Source organism: Eulemur rufifrons, chromosome 5, assembly GCF_041146395.1.
Source record: "Eulemur rufifrons isolate Redbay chromosome 5, OSU_ERuf_1, whole genome shotgun sequence".
Lineage (NCBI taxonomy): Eukaryota > Metazoa > Chordata > Mammalia > Primates > Lemuridae > Eulemur > Eulemur rufifrons.
The window spans coordinates 40,496,682-40,524,577 of NC_090987.1; the positions used below are offsets into that span (position 1 = coordinate 40,496,682).

Below are 27,896 nucleotides of genomic sequence, written 5' to 3' on the forward strand. Positions count from 1 at the left end.
TTATTAGAGAAGAAAAGAAGGAAAAGTGGTCACTTCTAAGTGTCACTGGGCTGGCTGGGGCTCGGGCTCCTAGGGCAGGGACAGTAGGGACACACAGCTCCAGGACAGCTCCCTGCTGCCCGCTTCCTGCAGAGGGCGGCTGCTCCAACCTCGCTGCGTACCTGGTCCCCATCTCTTGTCTAACAGTCAGGGCTGACCAGAGAGGGGCTCCGGGGACACAGTCGGGCAGAACTGTTGGTGTTGTCCCCAGGGGCCTGTGGCTGGGCAGAGCTTCCCCACAGGTGTTTGTATGCGGGGAGAAGCGGGGAGACTGCAGAGCAGTCCTGAGAGGGAGGAGAGGGGCTTGCAGGGTCAGTGGTGAAGGTCAAAGAGCAAAACTTCAGAACCAGTCTGTTAAGTGGCCTTCTGGGTGCACAGGCTCAGGCTCAGACTTCCTCCTTGCCAAAGCCCAAGGCTGCGAAGTGTCTGGAATGTTCCGTACCACAGTGGCGGCTCTGGCAGTGACCTGTATCTTTCACCGTGTGTCTCACCCGCCTTCTCATCTTCCTTTCCTTCCCCTGGAAAGCTCATGGTATGGATGTGCAAAAGGAAACCTCTCCAGAAAATGCCTCCACCCCTCCCAAATAAATTAAAACCAACAGAACTCCCCACTCAACAAACCCACAGGCCAGAACAGAGTTTAAAATTAAAATGTGTGTTTAAATGGAAATGGACCAATAACTTCATGAGTTCATCTCATAAATACTAAAAACTCAAAGAATCACCCCAAATCCAAGAAAATTAGCCTGATTTGAAGACACAGGAAAGGACACAGGCCTCCTTCGACATGTCTGGGGTAGTGGCCTGTGCCATCCACCGGATGTCCCCTGAGCGCGGCAGGAGACTCAAGGCAGAAGGGTGGTGGGGAGCTTCCGGAGGCCCTGCTTCGCAGGAAGGCTGTCCCCCTGCAGGCCCGGCCAGGGAGCTGGGTGGTGGAGAGCCAGGTGGGTCACCAGAAGGATGCAAGGTGACCAACACCACAGGAGGAAGGGCTAGGACATTTTGCAGTTCAGGCAATGGCAACACCTTGAACATACTGTCCTTCCCAATTTGCCTTATAACCAGTAGGTGCCCCTTAAGTACTAGTTGATCTAGCTTTTGATCAGCCAAAGAGACCACATTAATCAGATGCCCCCGTCCCCGCCCAAATCACCATCTTACAACTGATTCCAGTCAAGGAAATTTGTTAGCAAAATATTTAGCAAAATAAACTCAGTCCAATCTAAGATGCTAAAGAAGCCAAGTGTTCTGTTTGGGCCCCCACCAGCTGCTGCCTGAATTTCTCCATCCCACGGGACTGTGAAGAGTCCGACAGCTCAGCTAAGGAAAGCATCTACACTGCGCTCCCCCATCGCCCCTTCTCCGGGTGCCCTGAGAAGTTCCAAATGTGTGACCTCACGAGAATCCGAGTGTGCAGTCTGGGGTGGCGGACGGATCAGCAGTGGCAGGCAGAGGTGACTGGGGAGACACACGTGTCTACACATGACACATACATGTATATGTAAAACGATAAAAGAGTTTAATTCTCTTTTTACATGGCCACAGGCTCTCTTCGGTCAGGGGAACCCCACCTGGCGCCTCCCTCTCTCGCGACTATGAGGTCACGGCCTGGTGACGTGCCTACCGCAGGTTGCCCCAGTGAGTCAGGACAAGTCACACTTAAAATCCTGCACTGACAGCCCTGGGTACGTGGGAATGACAAGAGCCACCGCCTCTTCAGCTGGCTCAGCCTCAGCGCAAACCGGAGTCTGTCTCAGTTGGCAAATGCCAAACACCAATCCCGTGTCTTATTTCTATTCTGGATTTTTATAAAACACTTTTCTATATAGATATATATAGCACGGCAAATGTGCTTAGTATGCACTCTAACATAGAGCACAGGAACACACCCCGTGGAGCGCCACCCGGCCGTCTCCACAGTGGGGCAAGTGCCAAGGTGAAACACGCGCCTCGCGGCGGCAGACGGCACACAGGTACAGAGCGCCGCGCCCCGTGCCTTTCCACGCGGCTCCTCCAACACTGAGCGCTCGTCTCGTTTGTCCCCTTGGTGGTGCCAGAAACAGTAGCATTTTCTAAGGGCAGAGGACGTCAAACAGTCTGGTACGGCGAGAGTGATCCTTAGCCAGAAATCATCTAGAAAGAATTGCCAAAGGTCAGCCTGGCTCACGACCCCAGGCTGAGGTCTGCGCCGAGAGGGTGGGCTTGGCTCTGGGGGTCGAGGGCTGAGGCGGCCCCTCTGACACGTGCACACTCACACACCCACACGCCCCGGGGGAAGGGCGCTTTCGCGGCTGGTATAGAAATAGACTGGCACGCTCTCTGACACAGCGAGGGTGTCTGTTCCAAGCTCCCCCCGACTCCTGCAGATTCTCTCCCGCGTCTGCTCCAGCCCGTCACACTCCGAGTAGGAACAGGTCTAGAGAGAAGGCCCTGGGCCGCACGCGAGGTTGGTGCGTGCCCGGGAGGAAGACGGGGTGGGGGCAGCTACGAGCTCTCGACAGTGAGGAGCAGGAGGGGCCTCGGCTGTCGGCATGTGTCTCCTCTCCACCAGCCAGACCGCAGAGTCCCTAGAAGGTTTCCGGTACTGCTCCTCCACAAAAACATGTTGAGAGGAAGAAAAGTCTGGTACTGTGAGTTCTATTTTTGCATTTCCAGTAGTAAGTGCTGCGCCACCAAGCTGAGAGGACACGGTCCTTGGGCCGCCGCGGGGTGGGTGCTAGGAGCTCTGCACCAGGCGTCTGTAGTGGGGCATGACCTCGTGCTCGGGCAAATGGAGGGCAAACTCCAAGGCCACTAACACTGGGAATTCAAAGGCAATCAGTTCTCGCCTGTTCAGCCGGAACTTCTCTTCCAGTTTCTGCAACAAGAAGAAAACCCAAAGCAACGTGAGTGTTGAAATTCAAGTCCTAGGCTTTCCCCACGTGCCACTTCTCTGTCCATCAGCCAGTGAGCTCTTCCGGGGACACACATCCCGGGCAAGCCTGTGCTTCCTGCCCTCGGTCCTGGGGTGAGGGAACCGCACCTCTCCGAGGGCTGGGGTCTGTCCGAGCCTCACCCATGGCATGTGACTTCCTTTAATCCTCTCAATAATCTTACAGGGTTGATGCTACATTTCTCTGTATTTACAGATGAGAAAACAGGCTGCAACAGGTCAGAGAACTTGTCCAGGGTCACAGGGGCAGTGAATTGCAGCGCTGAGATTCAAACCTAACGGGGACTCAAACTTTACCTGCTAAAACTACGTTATTCAGGCTTAGAGGGTGGACTAAGAATAGGGCAAACTATCTACAATAACAACCACATGGTAAGTTCGGAAGCAGGTGAACTGATAATACGATGTTCGGTCCTTTCACCTCACACACAAGGACCTGAGTCCTGAGGACGTCGCCCCACTTTTAGTGTCACACGGCTAAACAGGGCTGGTGCCCAGCAATGCCCTACCTGCCCACCGACTGTAGGGCCTGCTGGAGTGAGGAATGGAGAAGGACCACCAGGTGAGGGTGGGCAGGGAAGGCCTCGTTTTGCTTGGGGACATTCTGCTTGGGCTTAAACTCAGCTTTTGGCTTAATAAGAAGTCTCACCAACCCAGGTAGCTGTTGACTACGTTCAGATCCTAACTGGGTGGGATCTGGCTTTAGGTTATCGCTACCGCGGATGGCTCATCAAACCATTACTGTTCTATTCTGCGTGAATATCACCAGCTTTTGCTGCATGGTACATTACTCAACTATGATCAAACGTGCATAATATCATTTATAACTTTTATTAATATTTGTTACATCTAAAGACTCAACAGTTCAACAAATATCTATATAAGCCGATCGATTCTCAGCTCAGACTTGGTATCCAATGATCACCTCCATGTTTGTGTTTTACCGTACAGGCTAGAGGACTCCATACCATTTTCTTAAAATCAACAAAGCACTGGCCTGAAGAATACTTCTCACGTGGGAGCTCCACGGCAGTGCCCTTCTGCTTGTTTGCCTTTGCTGCCGGAGACGGCTGGACAGTGAGACACATGGGGCACTGTAGTAACCATGTCTTTTATTTTTGGTATTCAGATGATAAATATTAATAAAAATTGTAAGCGATCTGGGGTCTTGCTGACCCTGGAGGGACTGCTCCTCCCAGGGTTAGCCCAATCCTCCACAGTGACCCCTTCAAGAGCACTTTTCAAATGCAAACCACCCAATCCAGCGCTCACACCCCACCTCCTCTCTGGGCTCTCTACCTTGCCCAATCAGCCCAGGGGCAGGTGCCATTTAGGGGCAGCCCCGATGGCCCGGAGCCCACTGAAATTATCCAAACTAGCCAATCCTAAGCCTGTGCACCCTGCCTTGCCCATTCCTTTCTGTGAGAACCTCAACAAAGGCTGTGGCGTACAGCTCTCCCCTCCCTCCTCACCAAGCCCAGTGCCTCCCTGCATGGCCCCCACGGCATGGCATGCCCCTTGTTAGAGACCGAATGTTCCCGTCCCCCTAAAGTTCACATGCCGATGGCAAAATCCTCAATGTGATAGTGTTAGGAGGTGGGGCCTTTGGGAGTGATTAGGTTTAGATAAGGACCTGGGCATGGAGTTTTCATGAAGGGATCAGTGTCTTTATTAGGAGAAACCAGAGAGCTTGCTCTCTGCTTCTCTCTCTCTCTGAAATTAAGGAAAGAGCAAGAAGATGTCTACAAGCTAGGAAGAGGAAGCAACTGGTACCCTGACCTTGGACTTCCCAGCTTTCAAAACTATTAATAAGAGAAATACATTTCTGTTGTTTAAGCCAAGTCTATGATATTTTTTTTCTTTTTTTAATTGAGACAGGGTCTCGCTGTTGCCTGGGCTGGAGTGCAGTGATGCCATCATAGCTCACAGCAACCTCAAGCTCCGGGGCACAAGCAATGCTCCTGCCTCAGCCTCCCGAGTAGCTGGGACTATGAGCATGTGCCACCAGGCCCAGCTAAGTTTTGTATTTTTTGTAGAGATGAAGTCTCACTATGTTGCTCAAGCTGGTCTTGAACTCCTGGCTTCAAGTGATCCTCCCACCTTGGCCTCCCAAAGTGCTGGGATTACAGGCGTGAGCCACTGCACCCGGCCAGTCTATGGTATTTGTTATGGCAGCACCAGCTAAGATACCCCTCTCCTCCTGGGAACTGTAACAAACTATTTTCTCAATGACAACTGTCTCCTTCCTGATCTGTTGGCTTTACTGTACCTCCAATTTTCTATTAATACACTGAATTTTAGGCCGGGCGCGGTGGCTCACGCCTGTAATCCTAGCACTCTGGGAGGCCGAGGTGGGCGGATCGTTTGAGCTCAGAAGTTCGAGACCAGCCTGAGCAAGAGCGAGACCCCATCTCTACTAAAAATAGAAAGAAATTATATGGACAGCTAAAAATATATATAGAAAAAAAATTAGCCGGGCATGGTGGTGCATGCCTGTAGTCCCAGCTACTCGGGAGGCTGAGACAGGAGGATCGCTTGAGCTCAGGAGTTTGAGGTTGCTGTGAGCTAGGCTAACGCCACGGCACTCACTCTAGCCTGGGCAAGAGAGTGAGACTCTGTCTCAAAAAAAAAAAAAAAAAAAAAAACCAAAACCACTGAATTTTAAAATAGACATTCACACAACCATCCAAGGAGACTGGTGTTTCCTTGCTTTGGTAAGGGCTCTCCTTTAAAGGCAAAGAGATACCAGCCGGTCAAACCCACGCCCTTCCCCAAAGAGGGGCCGACCAAGGCAGCAGGGAGCCAAGGTCTTGCTGAGCCAACGTGTCCGACACTGGATGCTCCATGGGCCACGCTGCCCACGAGACCCCCTGTGGTTACCGGGGCTTCTATGGCTGTGAGAGTGACTTCACCTTGAATGGTGTCTGCAAACGGATTTTTATGGCCAGACCCGATGCTGGGGATCGTTGGTCTCGTCAGAGTGGACCATCCCTTTGTTGTAAGACAGCCTGGGATGGGGCGTCTGACGTCCCTGCCGGAAGGACGGCTTCACAGCCCTCATCTCTGCTGCCCGCTAAGGACCAGAATCCTTCCAGGCAGGGTCGCCGGCCGGGTCCTTCTGATAGAGGAACCCTGGACTGGGGTGTGCGGAGTCTGAGATCCCCCCAATCCTGCCATCAGGGTACGGGCCACTTACGTCAATTAAATGCTTGACTTCGTGTTTTTTGAGGTCGCTTCCGATTTTGGCTGCTAACAGCACACACGCGCCAGCACAAAGCTTCCGGTTCTGCTTGCTGAGCTTCCCCTTGAGGGCGAGCTTCTCGAAGTAGACAAAGGCCATGGCCACCGTGGGCTCCTCGAGGCCGCAGTCCTCCTGAGCCAGCTTCCGCATCTCCCGTTTCAGACTAGAGAGAGACAGGAAGGAGGGAGGGTCCTGTTACAACCTGGAGTTCCAGAGGAGCCAAGAGAAAGAGACGACTCCCTCTCGAAACCACTTTCTTCTTCTTATTCCCAGAGGGTGACGTGGACAGGGATCATATCCTAGATGTGTGACAGTTACACTGTGTGTGGGGAGGAGACTTACATAGCTGGGGCTCTGGACTCTTCTCTGTTGGTCGAGTTGTATAGACCAACAGGCTATTTTACTTTTAACCTCACCCCTGACCCGGCAGTGCTGTGCTACCACCACTGCCAGGACGGTGACAGACAGGGGACAGGGACAGCAGCCTAGGTGGGGAGAGTGGCCAGCCAGGGCTCTAATGACCACAACATGGGACACAGGAGGACCCCACTGAACACAGTGGATGTCCCAGAGTCTCCTTGGAAACCAGAAGTGAAGCTGTGCAACATGAAGGAGGGACAACATCTGGGAAACTACAATCATCCCAGAGCGATGACTACAGAAATAAGTGGGGCAGTTGGCCTGAGCCCTGCCAATACCGTTACTTCATTAACTAGGGCGGAAAAGGGGTTAGGCTAAGAGCAAAACTTCAATCAGCATCCTTAGGAATCCCCCTAGCAAACGGACAAAGTGTGAATGCTTAATTTTTCTCAATTTTTTTGATTCTTTGGTTTGGAACATGCCAGAATCAAATCAGTAATTAGGAGACACCTCATGTAAATGTTGGCATATATTCTAATATCACACTGGTGTGTATCTAGCTTCCATTACTACACATGCATTTACACACGCGTGTGCATGTGTGCACTGCATGTTTGCCAGTCGTCCTGACTATCTGGCCGGCAGACGTGGGTCGCCACATGGTGAATCCATATTGCTACAGGGAAATACGGGCCTGGCTCTGCTTTGGCTGCTGTGGCGATGGCCAACGATGGGGTCTGGCTGGCTGTCACCTGTGGGTGCACAACTTCGAGCAGAGTCATGATCTCACACCCTGAGATACCAACTCTTTCCTCTTCTGCTTGGCCTACGTTTGAGAAAACAGAGACCTGAGTGTTGCCCATCCTCTACAGAACCAGAGAGCTGCAAGACAACATAAAGTGATTCTTTCACCGAAGGACCCTCCCCCTAGATCTGTGTCAACTGGGTGTCCGGGGCGTGGCCTTCTGTCCCGCTCCCCCCCGGCCCTCCCGTCACACCAAGGCCCAAGTCAGCCAGCATCGGGGAGTCTCTTTCTGCTGAATATGATATTGTCTCGATGACCAGAACAACAGGAAGAACCAGAGCAAATCACATGTTTAACGTGCGCTAGAAGAGGGATCTGAAGGGAAAGTTCAAGGGGGCGCTGACTCTTGTACCTCCTAATTTTGCTGAGTGTTAACTTAATGTGAGGAAACTTCTCCTTGAAGGTCTCGTTCATGTCCTTCTTGAGATCCGAGGGCTTCACGTAGTCTATCACTGTGGTCTGCAACAGATGGGGCGACATAACATGGGTCACTCCTACAATAAGGGTCCTGTGTAATAATTACATGTCAACTACAGCCAACTTACAACTCCCCAAACCATCAAGCAATGGGGAAGTCAGATTAAAGCTGCAACCAGGGCTCTGCTGAATCCAGGAGCCTGAAGGAAGCTGTGGCCTCTTGGAGGTGGATGAAAACAAGCTGCCACCATTAGCGACGTGAGGCGACATTTAGGACGTCAGAAGTCGGTGCCTGGGGTGGGGCAGGGATGGGGCGGGGGATGTCTTGTTCCAGTTCCCGTTTCTCAGATTGTTGTTCACACAGAACAGGGTTTAAGGACATGCACAGATCCGGCTCGAGCCACACTGGACCATTCACTAGTCACCTGGCTTTGGGAGACTTACTTAATCACTGCCAATTTCAAGTTCCACATCTGTAAACAAAAACAGTAACAGTGCCCACTTCACATGGCTTGAGAATTACACAATAAGTGCTCTGGATGCTTGGCATGGCATACGGCAAATGCTTGATAAAAGTTAGCTATGTTTTTTTTTAATTTATTTTTTAAATTGTGCTAAAATACACGTAACAGAAAATTTACCTTTTTTTAAATTAAAAAAAAATTTTTTTTAGAGACAGGGTCTCCTATGTCACCCAGGCTGGAGTGCAGTGGCTATTCACAGGCACGATCATAGCTCACTGCAGCCTCGAACTCCTGGGCTCAAGCGATCCTCCTGCCTCAGCCTCCCAAATAGCTGGGACTGCAGATGCACACACCATGCCCGGCTCCGAAAATTTACAAATCTACCATTTCAATTATTCTTAGGTATGCAGTTTAGTGGCATTAAGTACATTCACACTGTTGCACAATCATCACCACCATCCATCCACAGATTTTTTCCTCTTCCCAAACTGAAACTCAGTACCCATTAAACAGTAACTCCCATTCCCTGCCCCCGGGCCCTGGCAACCCCCACCCCACTTTTGGTCTCTATAAATGTGCCTCGTAAGTGAAATCACACATTTGTCTTTTTGTTACAGGCTTATTTCGCTTAGCATGATGCCTTCAGGGTTCATCTACGTTGTAGCACGTGTCAGAATTTCCTTTTTCTTTAAACATTCCCTTTATAACATTCCCTTTTACCTATATAATGGTAGCTGTTACTAATGATCCCTTGAAACTTGAATTTCTTCCTCCTCATTTCTAAATTCTATCCATCCATAAGGACTGGCTGCTCGGAGCCCTTTCTGAATACTCTGGTCTTCCTTGCTCCTCTGTGCCCTGCATTAACTCTGAACTAAACAGTCTCATCCCTCTGCAGGAGTACGCTGGCCAAGGCTGGTCCAGTCTGGCTGACCACAAGCAATAATCGAAGCCTAGGAAAGAAGACACTAGAGATTCTGATCCAAAAGTCTGTTCCCATGGATGGCCCACTGCCAGCCAAACACATCAAAGGCTCTAATAAAGAGCCTTAATGGCTCTAAAAAAACTTGGTGGCTTTCTCTGAACACCCCCATCTATAGGACACATGATTTTACGGCAGACATGTGGAATGCCTCTGGTGTCACTTAATAGTAAAGAGCAGCAAACAGCCAGCACATCCCAGTTCAAAGTCACCTCAGCACTACCTTCTCTGCTCTCCCAGCAAGTGAAGGCAAACCGTGGCATTATTGACTTGAACAACTCCATCACACTTGTTCCGGGTTTTGTGATGCCTGGCTGGAGAGGACTCCACTGGAGTCTTCCTCCTTGGATACATGGTCTCTCTGGCCCAGTCGGGAAGGTCTCCCTGAGCTGGTCCAGGGCGTGCCCACTCTGGTACCTGCTAGCGATGTGCCCTGTGCGGAGCAGGGAAGTGGCAGCCCAGCCGTGTGGGACCACAGGATCTGGACACGTGTGCCCAGGTGTGTGCGGTGCTGCTCTCACCGCCAGGGTCCAGCAGGGTGCACACTTTGTGGCAGTCCTCAAACATAGTCTGTTTCCCGTTCTACTTTTAAGAGCCGCTCTATTTCATCTCGAACAAATGTCTCCTCTGGGTTGAACAGGATGTAAGATTTTTTGTTTGGGAAACAGGCAGTAGAATGGAGACCACCTCGAACATGCTCACCTCCAGCTGGGCCCACCAGCCAACCGCTCTGTTTCCTAAATACCCAGCGCCACCCTCTCTCTTCTCAATGTCTCCCCACCAGGCACCTTGAACCCCAGAGACAGGGCCCTCCTGCTCTTCCTTGTGGCTGAAAGTCATGACATTTGCAAGGACGTGAGCAGGCCTAAGTGAAAAAGTCGCCTGTCTGCCTTTGTTGGGGGCCTGGAGCCCTGTGAGCCCCAAGTGAGGAGATCCCGTTGCTTGACGGTCATCTGGATTTGCAAACCGGGCTCTGCTGAAGGGCTGGGGCGGGGCGGGGGCAGGTGGCCCTGGGTCCCTCCCTGCAGCAACAGCAGCCGCTCTGTTTCGGTAAGTCTCGAATGTAGACACATGTAACACTGCCTTTGAAAGGCTCCCACTGCCCAAAAAGAAGTTTGCAAACGAGTCCCACCAGCCCATCTTGCAGGTAGGGAAAGAGAGGCTCAGAAAGGTGACAAGGCTCAGCCTGGACCTCAGTGAACCGTGGGCAGGGCCAGTGCCGGGATTCTGGCTGCTTCCAGCTGGCCCCACGCACTCTCTTCCTGCTTTCCGTTCCTCGGCTGGACCGAATGAGCAGTGGAGGACAGCTCCCCACCCGAGGGCTGGGTGGTGGCCGGGTAGCTCCACCTGTGGCCAGTCGGGCCACACAGAGAAAGTCACTTACCCTCCCTGAGCCTCACCTTCCCCTTCTCAGAACTGAGATGAGGATACCTGATGGGGCGGCTGCCTAGGTTTATCTTGATGATCGAAGCGAGAACAGAACGTACCTAAGGGACACTGGAAATTTCATCAAGAGCACAAAGCAGGAGACGGCAGTAGCTCTGGGCTTCGCTCCAGCCCCACTGAGTCACAGTCCCTGCGGGTGGGGCCCTGGTGTCTGCACCAAGATGAGTTTCCCAGGTGATTTCTATGTGCTAAAGGCCAAGGACTTGCAGATCTGATCCTCCCTGCCTGGCCAACGCCCATTCCTGGTTCGGTCTGTAGCGCCATTTCCGCAGGCTCATCCTCTCAACCCCCCGGGGCTCAGGCCGCTCTTCCGGGACTCACCTTCACTACACGCTATGGCGTGGACATCCAGCCTCCTCCTGGGACACCCGCTGTGCTACAGAGGCTGGAAAGCTAAGCTAATGGTGACGCTGCCCCGACACCTTCGCAAGTAGGATTCCAAGTTCAATTCCAGCTCTTCCTGTTGTCTGGTGCTCTGGTACAAGGCGGCAGAATTGAACCAGGGGCTGCACTTCTGTTGTTCCTGCTGCCAAGAGGGGTTGGGGCAGGAGTCCTCGAGTCCAGTCACCAGCTTCTGGGTGCCCATTTTGCGGGTGTAGACTACAACAAGGCAGCATGGGTCTCGAGGCGGTAGCAGGTCCCTAACCACGGCGTGGTGGGAGCCGAAGCCAGTGCCAGCTCCCTGGTCAGAAGCTGGAGTCCCAATCCCCGAAGAAGCGGCCTCCCTGGTGGCCCAGCTCCAAAGTGTGGCCAGGGGATCCTGACTCAGGCTGTTCCTTCAGCCTCCCCAGTGATTCTAACAAGGTATTTAGTAAACACCCTGTGATGAATCCCTTTCTTCTTCTTTTTTTTAAGAGAGCGTCATGCTATGTTGCCCAGGCTGGCCTCGAACTCCTGGGCTCAAGGGATCCTCTCGATTCGGCCTCCCAAGTTGCTGGGACTAAGGCACACACTGTGACACCCAGTGCCCCTTTCTTCTTAATCTAGCTAGAGAGGACACCAACTTCACAATCAAACGTGCCTGCTGCGCACACCCTGTGCTGTCGTTGACGGCATTTACCACCCTTGCAGCTGAGCCTCGCTTTGGGTGGGAAGAGGAAGAGCTTCTTATCCCCCTAACGGCACCACGTCATCAGTCCGCTGGGGCTCCGAGTGCTGTCCCAGGCCCTGCCCTCCACCTCCTGACCAGCCCCAGCTTAGAAGACCCACGAGAGCCAATGAGCCCGCCCAGCCCTGCAGGGGGCAAGGAGAGCGAGGCCCAGCCCGGCCCGGGCCTTGCAGGAGAGGCTCTGTCTTTACAGGCAGCCTCGTCCTAGCTCTCGGGGTAGGGAGCTAGGCCCCCTTTCCTGACAGTGAGAGGAGTGGAAATGTGTATTTATTTCCAGGATGGACCCTGGAGAGAAGAGTGGAGGGAGGGCTCATGAGCTGACGCTGTGAGACCCCTGGCCCAGCGAACCCTGCACTCGGCCCCCTGCAAGTGGGGCATGTGTGGCAGCTGCCAGGACAGCAGAGCCCTCAAGTCATCAGCTAGGCAACGGAGTCTGCTGCATCCCAGGTGTGCCGCCTGCAGGTCCAAGTGGCATCCTCACTCCCCACCCTCACGTCCTTCTGTGTGGCGTCCCCAGCTGCAGGCTGTGTCCCTGTGACTGCTCCCAGCACGGAGTAGAAGGCCTGGCAGGAACCTGACCTGCCTGCCACTCGCTCAGCCGTCTGGCCTGCTCCTGACCACGCTTGAGTCTTTTAAAAATTAGATCAAATATGTTTTGGGGTGGTGGTCTCTGCAAGTTTGACCTTTCTGTCAAGTCTCAGAGACAGCCAGTGCGTGGACCAGAACCCCGGCTCCATCCTCACTGGACTGGCAGCCTCTCTGCACGGTCCCCAGTTTCCTGACCTCCACGTGGCCAGTGGCTCTGGCCTCGCTGGCCTCAAGGGGGTGTGGCACAGGGAGGGAGAGGTCTAGAGAAAGGGCTCCAGGGGAAGGTCCGGGGTGCACACAGGTCAGCAGGGACCAGCATCGCAGGGGTGGCCGCTCTGGGAATCCAAGGGCACCTGGGGAAAGAGGCTGTGAACCTGGACTGCTGCAGACGCCCACGTCCCGCGCCGAGGCTGGTGCCCAATCATACAGTCACTCTAGTCTCGTATCTGTATCGGGATGAGGCAGGTTAGCTTTTGGGTCAATGAAATGCCTCCAAGACTCAAGACGTCAGAGGATGGTAAATGCTGCTCGGCCGTCACCTGAGGGTGGTGGAGCACGGGGAAGTGACCATGTTAGCCCCTGTGGCTGCTGTGACAACTACCACAGACCGGGGCTTATGCAACAGAAATCTGTTGTCTCACAGCCCTGGACGCTGGAAGTCTGAGATCAAGGTGTTGGCAGGTCTGTCCTCGCTCTAAAGCTCTGGGTGGAATCCTCTGGTGCTCCTTCCTGGCTCCTGGTAGCTGCAGGTGTCCTGGGCTGGCATGTGTCACTCCCGTCTCTGCCTCCACCTTTGCACACTGTTCTCCGTGTGTCTGTCTGCTCCCAGCATCTGTGTCCTCCTGTGAGGTGCCCACTCCAGTAAGATCTCATCTTACCTTGTTTATATCTGCAATGACTCCATTTCCAAATTAGGTCACATTCTGAGGTACTGGAGGCTGGGACTTCAACACCTCTTTTTTGGGGGCACAGTTTGGCCCACAGCGGTGGCTTATTCCTAACGGTGCCACCGTGCAGGCTGGCTGGGCACTGACCCCAGCCGTCGCCTTCAGGCTGCACGCAGAGCTCCCCCGCCTGCGGATGGCCGAGGGGCGACCCTCAAAGTGACAGTCTGCTCCCAGACTCGTGCTCAGAAGAGGCCCTGCACACACGTAGCATCTTGAGGCCACTGCTCTGCGTCATCCTGCATGGGCCAGACTCTGAGGACTGCATGGATCACCCTGAGCCCAGGGCCACCCCCTCCAAGTGGGTTCCAAAGGGGTGACAGTCGCTGATGTCCTCTTGGCTCCAGGTCCCTCTGAGTAACTCTCTCTGGAGTATGTGGCAGGCTATGATTCCTTGGTGTGTCCTGTCTTCAGGGAATCTTATGACCCTTAGAGCCTGGACCTCCTTGCCACACCAAGAGACAGCTGCCCTCTCTTCAGTGACGGGGTGAGCCACGGAGGCAGTGCTAGGAGACTGAGCTGCAGGGGTGGGGTTACAATGTTGCCCCCCCAGCTGCTTGTTCTCTCTGGCTTGGGAGAGAATAAATTAAATGTGAGGCCAAGACTTTGAGTTCACCTACCAGTCTGACTGTATGGGTTATGAAAACGTGCAATGCCGGGGGTTTGCCAGCGCATGTTACTGTAAATCAAAGTGCTAATTAAACAGGCTGTGGCTCCTTCTTGGTCTGGGACAGTCTGAATGACCACTGTTTTCATGGCCACCTAAATCCAGGCCCTGGGGTTCGCCAGGGCCGGGCTGCGTGATGGATGCGCGGCACTTGTGTTTCTGCAGAGGGGGTCGTTCCACTCTTGGGGTGAGGTTGCTTAAATGCGCTTTCTCGCAGCTGCGTGGCAGCAGGGAAGCTGTGTGTGCACAGCTGCGTAAGCGGAGAGGGGAAGGTCAGCTGGAAGGAGGAGACCACCCAAGGCACATTCTGTCCAGAGGGACGGAGTTCAGAAAGGAGCCCTGCCCGGCTGCCCCGCCAGAGACGGGAAGCAGAGTTAGGAAGGCCCAGCGTGGGGCAGACACCGGGAGTCCCTTCTGAGATAACAGGAAAAGATAAGCCCACATCTTACCTATCTAGCTAGAAGAGTCTACCACATCTACCACAGAGACACTGGGACGCCCTCTGCATTTTATAAAAACAAAGGCTTGACTTGAGAGAGGGGCCTCCATGGATCGGAACTTGGGTCCCACCCCGGCCCATGGCACCAGCTACGATGCTGTAAAGGCCTCTCAGGTAGCGATGGGGTGATACTGAGAGAGGGTGGGGGTGTGTGTGCCCCAAGAACGATCCTGGAGAGCAGCGAGGGCCTCAGAGCTGACGGGTTGCTGGTCTGGTTCCAACAGAACCAAGAGAAAGGATGCTTTCACTCGAGGGCCTGGTAAAGCTCTAGCCGCCTTCATGTCCTACTCCCCTGCCTTCCAAACCTGCCTGGGAATTCTTATGAGCTCTGGACACATGTGAGCTTGCGGTAGACTCTGACTGTTTTCCTCTGACCCGTGGGCAGGAACATTCCAAGGGAACTGGTTCCAGCCCAGCCCTAGGGATACCTGCACCCCAGGAGCTAGCTGTGACACCTGGGGCAGGTGTTCAGTCTCTCCAAGCCTTGGTTCCGTGCCACATCAGTGAAAAGAGAGAGGGACACACGGCAATGACCTGGACAGCTCCTTCCAGTGCCGACACCACTGGAAAACCAGGGCTCTCCTGCTTTGGCTGCACTCGTGTACGGGCGTTTGGAGCTCAGCTGGGCACTGGGAAAGATGTTCGTGCTTGTTAAGGTAATTAAGCAGCACAGCAGTCCTCGACTAAATCCATCTAACCACCAACAGATGGGCATTTCAGCTGTTCTATGCATTTAATCCTTTCCCTAAGAGGAAAGTAAATCACAGGAAACTATGGAAATGAGGGGGCAGCCTATGCAGCCCGGGGCTGCATTTGTTGCTATTTCTACCCATCGAATTCCAAGTACATAATCCTGGATTGACTCTCTGTCCCTTCCCGTTAGGGGAGAAACTCTTCAGTTTCCCTTGCTGAAATGAAATGGTTTGCAAGGGGACAGAGACACATGGAAAGTTGCCTTTGCTTCAGGTTTACCACGTGGATTTACCAGGTGGTGCAAAGCACGTTCAGTGTCAGATATTTGCAAATATCTATCTGGTGCTATAGAACTTCTGCAGCAGTGTCTCCACCCCCGACTTGAGATGACATCCAGATAGTACCTGGATGCACTTTTAAACGCAAGCTTCTTAAACAGTGGCCACAGAGCATGAACTAAACCGTGCACGGAATGTCACGTTCCAAATCGTGAAGTGATTATCAAAGTCTAAGACCAACACATACAAAGCAGATGCTGCAACACCTTGGGTAAAATGTCAAGGTCATATTTCAGTTTGTATTATTTTTATAAGTGAAAAATGATTTTAAAAAAACACCGTAACACTATGTAATATATGTTACAACATGGATGAACCTTCAAAATATTATGCTAAGTTTAAAAAGCCAGACACAAAAGACCATATATGGTATGAATCTATAATAGGCAAATGCATAGAGACAGAAAGCAGGCTGCCTCGGGCTTAGGCAGCATGGGGTTAAGGGGGACAGCTGGAGGGTCCGGGGGCTTTGTTTGGGATGATGACAACATTCTGACATTGGCTGTGGCAACGGCTACATAACTTTGTGAATATACTAAAAACCACTGAATCGTAAAAGAGGGTTTAAGGAGGCGAACTGTATAGTATGTGAATTATATCTACTACTGCTGTAAGAAAAACAAAAACAAAAACCCCACCACCCTGCCACCCAGCACAGTAAGGCACTGAGGGCGTTTTATTTCAGCACTCACACCTGCAGCTGGCAGGCCTCAGAGACCCGCTCCTTAGCTACTGTCCAGGCCTGAGCACGTGAGGGAGTCCTTTCGGTTGTGAGGGAGGGGCCCAATATTGTGCTTCTGTAAGGTGGCATTACTTTTCTCAAAGAGGGCCCGTGCCGTCAGACACCTTGAAACCTGAGGGCCCTGGAAGGGGCCTTGTGAGGGAGGGGCTGGGGCTCAATCTGCTGCAGCGTCCCAAGCTACCCACCCTGCAGGCAGGCAGACAAGCACCCATGCCATCACGGCAACTTTTAATGGAAAAAAAAAAATATATATATATATATACACACACACACACACACACACACACACACACGGCGGGGAGGGGGAGGTGGCACAGAGTCCAATCCACCTCCCACATGGAAGGTTGAATTCATCTTCCTTTTTTTGAGTCAGTTATTTCCCACTGCTCAGCATCTCACACCGTACGGAAAGATTAAGTTCTAAGATGTGGTCCCACAGCACTGCGACATTCGAGGGTGGAGGCAAGGCTTATCTGAGTACTTAGGTTTGATATTAAGCAAAATAGACACTTTATCATGGCTACCAATCCGAGAGATGTTCTCCTGAGATTTATAAACCTACAGATGTCACAGGTTTTCTTTCTGATGTCAAAGCCGTGCGAGGGACTTCTTCCTCAGAAAGAACAAAGATCCAGAAATCCATTCACGTAACGTTAATTTTGTCGGCATTATCTCAGCTTTCTCACTCACTTTCTCCTAATTGCTTTCCACGCCCATAAAGGGAGGGAAAAAAACACCAAAACCCACTGCCGACCTGACAGCCAGGTTCCAGTGATAAATAACCACTCTCTCGTGAAACTGTGATTACACGCCAAGGGTGCAGAGTGCCGGAAGCGCCCGCCCGCCCTCGCCGCTCCGAGACACACCTTCATTAAGCTAATGCCCTGCAAGAACCTGCACGCAGCCAGCTTTCATGTTCTGTGGTCGCCTTCTAGAAACTTGAAGACCAAAACACAGGGCAGCTGCAATTTGGTTTGCATACCTGCCTCCGGAATTTTTTTTTTTTTTTAGTTCAAAATCTCACCTTTGCCCTTTCAGTGGATAAAACAGGGAGTGATACATATGGATCTAAGTTAACAAATGCAAATTCGGATGTGAGGCCAATTTGGAAAGGGTGCCCGGTGCACATTGTAAATGACAGGCTTCACCTCTGACACCCTCCAAGTTGAAGGCGTGTCCTAACTGTGGCAACGAATGGCCTTTTTATATTACACTTAGAACAAACACCAACGAAAATATACATCTAACTACACCCTGGCTGGTTAATGTCACCTACACTATGACTCAGAAATCCCGCTCCTAGGTATTTACCGAAGAGAAATGAAAATATATGCCCACAAAAAGATGTGTACCAGAATGTTCACAGCAGCATTATTCATAACATCCCTACGCTGCAAACATCCCAAATGTCTATCAACCAGAGAAGGGATAAACTGTAGTACATGCAACACCACACAGCAATTTAAAAAAAGAAAAAAACCACTGACACGCTTAACAGGGGGGAATCTCACAGATAGTAAGTTGTATGAACGAAGATGGACCAAAGGGGAAAAAAAAGTGCCTACCAGATGATCCCATGCACATCAAGTTCCAGAATAGGTGACACTAATCTATGGTGACAGAAGTCAGAGGAGCAGCTGTCTTTGTGGGGAGGGGATGGGAGGAGTGGGGTGCACAGGTGAAACTTTCTGCGGGCATAGAAACGCTATCTGGATCAGAGTGGTGGTTACAAATTCATGGACCTGTACACTTAAAACAGGTGCTTTCTTTTGCACCCCTCCCCAAGCCCCAAGACAGGTGCTTCTGAGTGAACGTAAATTACTCCTTATGTGGCTGCAGCAGAATTTGATGGGGGAAAGGATTAGCTCATCACTGCAAGGGTCGCTTGATTCTGGAGAGGCCACATGCACATCTCAGGGCCTGAAATTCCACAGGAACAGGACTTCCCAAAAGGCTGGACAACACTCCCGGGGGGCTCAGACTGGCACCTCCGATGGCCTGGCCTAACTGGACTGCTCTAGGGGGCCCCAGGGCCTGTGCCCGGTATGTAGGGAGGTGGGCGGCGTGCACATGCAGCCTGCCTGGGAGGGGCAGGCCTGCTCTGTCCCCAGTCACCAAGCAGAGGTGGCAGCAGGAAGCCCAGGAAAGAGCAGGCAGGGCCAGGCTTCACAGGCCTGCCGTCCACCTGCCGGGGGGGTCCTGCCGCCTGTGAGGAAAGGGGCCTTCATCAACCCGGCTCACATAACCCTGCAGTGCTCACTGTCTGCTTAGGAGTCGGGGGCTCTCTCAGGTGCGGCCCTCTGCATCTGGGGCCGGTGCAGTGGGGAGGAAGGTTTGGCAGGGTTGTTCTGTGGGCTTGACCTCCTCACCTCCGAAAGAGAGAGAGAGAGAGAGAGAGAACGTACGGAGGGAAGGGCAGGGACTTTTACTGTTAGAAATATGGATTTTACACAAAACCCACCTCTTTCACACTTCAGGGTCTTCCCACACGGGCTCTCCCTTCTCCCTCCTAAATCCTGGTGCGGCTGCCGCTTCTCACCCTCAGTGCCTTTCTCCAGGGCGGCCTTCCTTGAGGCCTACCCATTGGAGCCCACCTCCGACCCTCCCGGGTGGTCATCTCCTACCCCCTTTCCAAGACGGTTTCTTCTTCACCCCCCTCCCCACTACGGTGATGTGTCTGTTGTTTACTGTCTGACTTCCCCGCTCTCTCTACAGTCGAGGAGAACAGGTCTGCGGCTGGGTAGTTCTCCACCGGATGAGGAAGCACCTCGCCAGGCACAGGGTAGGGCCTCAGTCAATACTTGTTGAATGGGCCAGTTCTATACCTGTTCCCGACACACAAACAAAAACAACCCCTTGCCCCACTCTTTCTCCCATACGCTCAGTGCAAACGCACGAGGAACAGCCCTGTGATCCACGCCTGCTGCTGGGAAGGAAATCTGGGGGGCTGGGGTGAGGCCCTCTGTGACACACAATGCTCTGTCCATAACTTAGACGAAAATGGAGAAAAGTGGACTTTCCACATTTTATCAAAGTACCAACATCTGTGGCCAGAATAGGAGACGCGGGTCTCATGGAGCTGACCAGGAAATGCATTTCATGAGCAATTTTGTTCTTTGAAACACGGGTTATTCCAGGAAGTACAGGCTGCAGAGCCAGTGCGGTGGAATGAAAAATGATCCACTTGGGAACACGCAACGAGGGTAGGACATATGTGCTGACTTGGCAGGTCTTCTAGCGCGCTGTCCAAGGAGGAAGCGCTATTCGTGTGCACGTGCGCACGCATGCACACACGTATCGCAGCCCGGAACCACACAGCTCCCAATGCAATCACTTAGAGGAAAACAACAATCCGATCTGGCACCAGCCTGACACTAGGCCTGCAAAAGGGGCGGTCGATGTTATGACCGGGCACGACACGTCTGCAGGGGGCTCCCTGCCAAACCCCGATGCCAATCAGAAATGGCGCACCTTCTCATTCTCTCGCTTACCTGGAAACTTGGGAAACCGTTGGCCTGAAGAATCATTTTCACATCCCACCCTCAGGTTGGCAATTCTGCCATTGCCCCCTGAGAGGTGTGGGATTCAGAGACTATCAGGCAAAGGAAAAAGAGCCCTGAGCCAGGGGTTCAGGCCCGGGTCCCCCATTTCCTGTCTGTTAACTGTGAGAGACAGGACTTGGACTCCCTGAGCCACAGTTTCCTGCCCAAGTTACGTGATAAATCAAGTGACTGTTAATAAATAAGGCAGCAAACCATACCAAGAATCTTTATTCTTATACTAGCGATGGCCTTTCAGTTGCTTCCTCCTTAAGAGGAGGGCGATGACTCTGCTCATGTATTGAGCACTTATGATGTGCCAGCCTCTGGGGAAGACGAATGAGCCCTGGGTTTTCCTGAACGGGTCACAGAGTGGGAAGAGTTACGGCCCACGGTGTGGTTTTGCTTTCTGTGTTGGGAGCGGGAGGGGTGGGGCAACTTTCAACTGCCTTTGAGTCGAACGCATTCTCCAGTGACTAAATGCACTCCGACCCTGAGTGGCATATTAGAATGACCTCTGAACTACACGCTGGATCGCAAGAGGATATGTGCTGGAAGTCACTGGCAAGGGCCCGAGTTCTGCCTGGAGTTTCTCTGACAAACAGCTGAGAATGCTGAGCTCTGAGTGAAGGTCTGGGTGCCCCCTGAGCACGTGGGGTTGGTGCCCACTCTAGCTACTGCAGATGCAAGAGCCCAGAAGAGAGAAAGGACTCTCCGGCTCACTCCTGAGAGCAGCACAGTCTGGGGGAATAGGAGGGAGGGAACCAGGGGAGGAAGTGCTCAGCTGTGCCACCCCCTGTGTCATCCCCCAGGGCCTGGCTTGTGGGCCAGGATGCAGGGAGGCGCTGGGGACGTGCTGGGTTAGAGCCTCTCCCACCTGACGCTGGGCATGGCAGGCCGGCTCAATCGGGTTCCCACGAAAGCCCAGCTCTCCCCTCCTCCCACAGCAGCTGGGGCTCTGCTTGCCTCTGAGTCAGGGCAGGTCTGCCCAAAGATCCCAGCAGGCCCCTCTGGTGTCCGGAGAAATAGCAGCCCTCAGTGGTGGGAAACGATGGTCAGCCAAAGCAGAAACCAAAATTGCACACAGGGAAAAACAGGAAGAGTGGTGCATGAAAAAAAATAAATAAATAAATAAAGCCAGCAGAGAAAGGTTTTGCATTGAACACCCACAGTGTCCTACTTTCACTTTTCCAAGAGATAATTCTGTCATCCCTAGACTGGTGCCAAATGTTTGCTCAGAATGCACATGGAGGCCTACATCATCGAGGAGCTCCAGTCAGAGCTAGACTTGAACTCAGCACTCCCAGGGATGGGCCTGCTCCTCCCGCAGTGGGGTCAGTGGACGTACAAGCTCAGACATGCCCCCTCAGAGGTGAGGGTCCTCCCCAACCTGAGCTGGTGACTTTAGACCCAACCCAGCCTTTGCCACTGCCTGGAAAGTGGTGTTCACAGGCCAGGTGACCAGCAGGGTTCTGGACACTAGGCAGGTGCCAGGCCTTCCGTAAGCACCCACATGGGGAGCTCCTCCAAAGGCCCCCGGGCACAGCAGTCTTCGCACCGGACCCCCAGCCTGTCTGTTAGTGTGAGCGAGCCAGCTCCAAGCCACACCGGCCAGGCCACGCCGGGACAGACGAAGGGGCAGGCAAGACAGCCAGCCACCCAAAGCTACTCACCATGTACGAAGGAAAGATCAGAACGCGTTTGTGCTTCCCGCAAGGCCACTGGGGGTCATCCAAGAGATTTGGGTCATAGTCCATAAAGTCTCCCAGGTCACTACCTGAAGATCACAGGCAAAATGATAATTAGGGGCCCTGGACCCTCCAAAGCAGAGGCAGCTGGGAGGACGCCAAGTGTAGTTAGGGTGAGCAGGGCCGGCTCCAGGGCTCTAGCTCAGCATCACTGGCTCGCTGACCTTTGGTAGACATCTCTGCATGCCAGTGACACATGCTGGCCCCTTCAAAAGGTTCACCAAATGCTTAGCTTTCTGACATTTTTTCCCTTTTCAGAGAATTATGCATTAATCTCCCTGACCCAGGAGAGCACAAAACTTCACACGGCATGCAAGATGCAGAGAGCATCTGCAGATTACATTATAGAATGTGGACCCAAGGAGGCTCATTTTCTAAACCCGTAGATCAAATGAGTGGACTCAAGTCGTGCCATCTGAGCAGCATGATTTGTTCGGTGCGAATGCTTCCAGGCAGGCTATTGTGTCTGTATGAACATAAATCACAGCAGCCACCAAGGCAAACAATTGTAAATGACCAGAGGTGGCCGGAACGTTAGGACAGGACTTCAGAACTCAGCACTTGGGCAGACCTAGGGAGCTTCACATTCACCCGGAATTTCTCTGCGAGTAGAATGAGGGCGGCTTCATCAATGGTTTTCTCCCTCGTATCAATTCTTACAAGGGTTTGCACAGGTGAAGCTAGAAGCACATGAGTCTTCCCCCCGCCGCCCACTTGGCTCACCCACTCTGATAATCACAAAGGAAACTTTCACACCTGATTCTGCACTTCAGGGCCCAAATATTTCAATGACAACAACAACAACATTAACAACGACAAAAAGCCAAACTTGAGCACTATGAAAATGCAGGACAGAATCAGGTAACGGTGTGGAAGCTGATGCTTCTCATCAGAGACAGCTCACCTGTGGCCTGGCTGTGAGCCTGCACGGCCTAACCCTAGGCTTTCCTAAAAGTCCCATCGCCTGCGGGCACCTGACCTCCAGTCTGCACCACGCTGTACACTGAAGCACCTCCCGCCACGAGCTCCCTGGACCTGGCGGGGCCGAGGTTACCTGTGTCGAGGCTCCCCTGGGTGCTGCTCGCCCGGCCCGTGGAGAGGCTGCGGTGGCTCAGGTTACGGAACTGAGAGAAGGAGGAGGTGGAGTCTATGGTATTTCTCCGGGCTCCGAAGGCATTTGTGGGTAACAGAAATTGGGTATAGGAAACAGTCTAAAAGGGGAAGACAAAACAGGCCAGTAATTATTCCCAGGCAACGCCAGGTCTGCACTCTGATTAAGCTACAGCTGCCACCCGGAGTCCAGGTCCACGTTCTCACATTGCCATTTTAAAATCCAATGAGATCTAAAAAATGAAATTTGTTTTGGCACTCCTGTGTGCCAACACCTAACCCAAACTGACTTTAGGCTATGCATAGTTTTAATTTAGCCCACTTGGTCTGACTATTCCTGGTACATGGCAGAAATATGAACGTATTTGACAAAGCACTTTGCACACACGCTACCTACGCCCTGAGCTCAGGGATGACCGTTCGGGTGCAGAGGGACCAGCTGCTCTGGGGGCAGATAGGGGAAGTGTTGTTCACCGTCCCAGGAGCCTCACCTGCAAGCAAACAATCCCGGGACAGTTTCCCTAAGAAACACCTGCACCGCTGCCATAAGCAAGTTTTGGAAAGGTTTATGAGGGCTGCCTAGACCCAGCACAGAAAGGTCAAGTTCATCTTTCAACCTTTTCCTCCTGAGACTCCAACCCCAAAGCTCACTGCATGTAGAAGAAAGTCATGGGACAGCCCTACTGCTTGGTGGTCATCGTGTAAGGCTGAGGGACCCTTAGCTTCTCAGGACCACAGGGAGCTAAAACACTTTCTAGGAGCCAGAATGTTGCTTGCTGACGCCACCAGTTAGCAGATGTTCACACCATCCGTCACTCCGTCCTGGAGCGCGCATACGAGCTCCTGAGATGCTCGGAAGTACGGCATATTCAGCTGTAAACAGCGCTGGCGGAGAAAAACACATGCTCTGGGAAATCCCGCCATGCTGCTATGGGTCACTGGCTTGGTGAATTTCTACCCCAGGCTGGGGCAGGCTGGCGTCATGTGCCCCGGAACCTGCCCCAGACCGGAAGCCAGGCGGCCTTACCTTCCCGTCAGCACCCAGCTCCACACCTTCCAGACCAATGATCTCTTTCAAGCTCACGGCACCAGCTGACTGTCTCCCTCCATCCAACTTCAAATCCCTAGAAGGACAAGCCAGAGGAAAAAATGCTTTTGTGTGCGCCCCAAAGAGCCACGATGATGCTTACTGCCTGAGACACCATGGCCACATGGACAAAAATGACCACGTGGCCCTGGTGGATGCGATGGCCCTTTGTCCCTCCTCGATGGCCTGTCAGGGGTGCTCTGTGGGCAGTTCTACCTTGTCATCTGCTGTGACATAAACAAAATCCAACTCAACAGAAAGCTGAAGATGAAGCCTGTGGTTTACAGATGTCCCTCGCTAGAGATGCCAGTAAGAAGCCAGGGACAGTCCCTGAGCACTGTGGGGCAATGGTTCTCTTGGGCAGGAGCCCCTGGGTTCCTTCTAACCTGGGGTGAGACCCCCTCTCTGTGCCACTCCCCTTTCTTAGAAGGGAGAAATAAATTCTTGTTTTAAACAGCTATCAGGTTTACTGCCGGTAATGAGAGAATTAATGCCACAGTAGTAACCCCTGCTACCTTGCCAAGCCACCTGGAAAATGAATATCTTTTTATAAAAGAATAATCTCCAGTAACAACAAGTGTTTATATAGCACCTGACCGTTTCTAAAGGCTTTCACACATCATCTCTTTGGTTCTTTAAGGGGCCCCTGTGAGAAAGGTGCTACTGTTATGATCCTGTCTTACAGAGGAGGAAACTGAGGCCCAAGTAGGTAAATAGCTTGTGAAGGTCACCAGGGCAGGAGGTTGGAGCAACTGGTTTTGCATCCGATGCTCTTTCTAGTAGATCACTTTGCCTTGGGGGTGCAGGCTGGGCTCGCTGTGACTATGCTCAGGTGTCACTGCTCACATTGTCCCAGGGCCATTCCTTCCCTTATGGTAATTCGTAAATTCTGCTGCCTGTTAGAATTACCTGGGGATCTCTGACAAACTGCTGCCTGGCTCTCACCCCCAGACATTCTGATTTAAGCGGCATGGGGTGTGCCTGGGCCTCGGGAATTCAAATGCTCCCCACGGGATCCTAAATTGCAGCCACATTTGGGAACGAATGTCTTCAGCTTCTGTCTCTATGACACCCAGTGCTTATAAGTCAAAGCCACCCTCAGACCGACAGCAAACGTGCTGTGTGGCCCGGAGGGAGGCACCGTATTCAGAGGCTGTCTCCTACAACCTAAGCAAGAACAAATACAAGGTAAAGGCAAGGCGCTCCCAGACAAAGGTAGTCAGGGAAAAAGGGAGAGAGAAAGGGAACCAGGTGAGTGGGGAGAAGAGAGAAAAGAAAGCCATCCCAAATCCGGAAGAAAAGCAGGGATTCCACCGCAGCCTGTGGACATTCCACGGATGAACTGGCTCCCTTTTCCAACCTATGATACAGAATCTGATCAATGACAGTTTTCCAAAATAAGTACCCAAGACCTCGTGCACCAAGTGCTGTATTTGTGCAGCATTCTCCCTGGGAGGCCGTGGTAGCGCCCTGCTCCAAACATCTCTGCAGCCCCTTTGGAATCAATACCAAAGTCAAGCAGGAAAGAAAGCCAACAATCAATCCCTGTTCGTACCCCCAAGACAATTCACCTGCTACCAGGACAATTCTCAGACTTCTTACAGCAATTAAGGATGAAGAAGAAGAATGCGTCAGGGCACCAACATGGGGAAATGACTACAAAGCAGAAATCTGAACAAGGCAACGAGGCAAAAATCCTTGTCGGGGGTGGGGAGTCGGGGGACCGAGCACAGGCGGGACAGGAGGTGAGCTGCGACAAAAGAGCAGCTGTCCATTCAAGGACAGGTTGCCGTTCAGTTCCACGGGCTTCCTACTGTCCCAAAGCCAAACTCAGCAAGAACATCCCCCACATTCCCAACTGCCAGACAATTTTCTCCTTGTTTCCACTTTGCTAGATGGACAGTGTTATTTACAGCTGAAATTAATAAAAAGCAGGGACTATCTTCCTGGGGTGAGAAGGCCGAGGGAAACAAGGAGCACGAAAATCAGCCTATATTAAGAGTGGTCCCAGTTGGGAGCTGGCTGCAGGCAGGGACAGTCTCCCTCCGCTTTCTCGTCCCGTCTACACGACGTCTGATATGTGAAGACGCCGAAGGAAGTAGCTATTGAGGGTGGGTAGCCCGGCTCTTTGCTGTCTCACCGGTCCTGGTTTACACAGATGGAGGGAACGTGGGTGTTTTGCCACCGGTCCCCTTTTCATCTGTCTTCCATATGCTCCCAGGCTCACTGTCCCTGGGGCAGCCCTGCCCTGGCCGGCTGGCTGTCCGCTGGCTGTTAAATGTGCACTTCACAGTTAACAGAACTAAACCAGCCGTGCCTCTTCCCACACCCCTCTTCTTGGTGCTTCCCCCACGGGAAATGAAGCCGTAACAAAAAAATATATTTTATGTGCTCACATAAAATCCAAGATTCCTCTCCATGAGATAAACCCCAAACCCTATTTAAAGATACAGGGATTCTCAGACCCAGTGGATCGTCCAAGTGCCCAAGGGACGCTTGGGAGCACACGACAGGGAAAGAGGAACAGGCAAGGTTCCACCACCTACCCGCGGGAACCGACCTCCCGAGAGTTAATGTGACTAACTGCAGGCACCACTTCCCACTGGCTCTCCACTGACATCACGCTACTTTCTAAATAGCTAAGGCCAGGCTGAGTAAGAAAATAAGTGACAAGAGTAGTGGGTCCACCCTCAACTGCTCTTGGAGACACACATGGCTCCCTACAGATCAGAGCCCTGCAACAGAACTTCCTGCAATGACAGAAATGTCCCTATCTGCCCTGTCCCATACCGTGGTTGCATGTGGCACCTGAGCACTTAAAACACGACCAGTTGACCGAGAAACTGAATTTTCAATCTTACTCAATTTCAGTTACTTTAGATATAAACACCCCATGTGGCTAGTGACTGCTGTACTGGACTAAGTCTGAGTGCTTCCTTGCCGGGACTTTGGCTACCATGAATTTAGAACTTCCTACGGCAAGATAACACTGCCATGTATATTTAATGACTTGGATTTGGTCTCTCAGTTTTCTTCTCCAAAGTGGCCTGGCCATTTTGCTCCCCATCACTCTGGGCCCTGCAGACAGAGGAGCGAGGCAAGATTACCCTCGGTGGGGAGGGAAGCAATGCCTGTGGGGTCCATGATCAAAGGGGACCCAGGCCCTGCACCCCATCAGCACTCCGAGACCAGGGCTCCCAGCTGTGATAAAAGTTCATATCCCACGTGTGGCACAGAGTAGCAGACCTTTTTGCCTGGAGGGGTCATGGGGGCAGGAACAATGGGGTTTTGGCAGTGCCGGAGCCCACCAAGGAACCATAACCAGCACGTGCTCCCCAAATCCTAGCCATGACGGGAGACTCCAGGCCCTTCACACGGTTCTGGAGGGGGCTAGGGAGAGATGCCCAGTGACAACTGAGTTTGATTTTCCTTCAGCCTTGTAGAAGGGGGGCTAATAGTTCACACCAAGTAGATTAAAAGAAATTAGGTATTTCTTGCACACTCAAGATACTCATATCCGCCACATTCACACTTCAAAGCTTCACCAGCATGGTCAATATCACAATAGCCCTAGAACACTGATTGCTTCGTGGCGGCCGAGGGGACACGTTTCCATACTTTTTCTTCTGTAGGTTCTGGGAGAGGTTGCCACTAACTTTGGGGCTGTCATTCTGGTGGGTTTGGATTCAGACCACACAAGTACACACGGATACTTACTGAGCCACCTGTCCACAGAAAATGAAGCACGTCTCATTTAAGCCGTTTCTAATAACGGCAGTTTCTTTTCATAGCGTTTGAATTTTATATATTAGGACTCTCAGGATCTGAAAAATACATCTTTCACAAAGAGGCTGACAAATTCTCTGGGCTGATTTTCTTAAGCTAAGTGCTCTGATAAATGTCACTGAAACTTCCTGATACTAACACGAATCACATGAAATTGCCAGTCTTCGGCCGTACTTGACCTACATAAACAGCAATGTCACATCATGCCACCTAACACTACAGATCAGGTAACTGCTCAGACCCCACGTGTGAGTGCAAAGCAAGAGACCCGAGGTCTTTGTTGCCCCCCTCTCTTTCAGAAGCCTAGAAGGCTGGAGTTGCCTGCAGAAAGGAACTCTGAATGGTGTACAGTCACCCAAAA

At 52.3% G+C, this 27,896-nt stretch overlaps 1 protein-coding gene across 1 annotated transcript in view; it reads right to left on the reverse strand.

Moving 5' to 3' along the window:
- Positions 1-1,591: 1,591 nt before the first annotated feature.
- CABLES1 (Cdk5 and Abl enzyme substrate 1) overlaps positions 1,592-27,896 on the reverse strand; it is a 103,345-nt gene continuing 77,040 nt past the window's right edge. Inside the window, exons 5-10 of the mRNA XM_069468181.1 lie at positions 23,690-23,786; positions 22,607-22,763; positions 21,478-21,581; positions 7,730-7,836; positions 6,168-6,375; positions 1,592-2,896 (exon numbers count right to left, since the gene is read on the reverse strand). Of these exons, the coding sequence (XP_069324282.1) occupies positions 2,756-2,896; positions 6,168-6,375; positions 7,730-7,836; positions 21,478-21,581; positions 22,607-22,763; positions 23,690-23,786 (814 nt within the window). The 3' untranslated portion in view covers positions 1,592-2,755. The remainder of the gene's footprint in view (positions 2,897-6,167; positions 6,376-7,729; positions 7,837-21,477; positions 21,582-22,606; positions 22,764-23,689; positions 23,787-27,896) is intronic.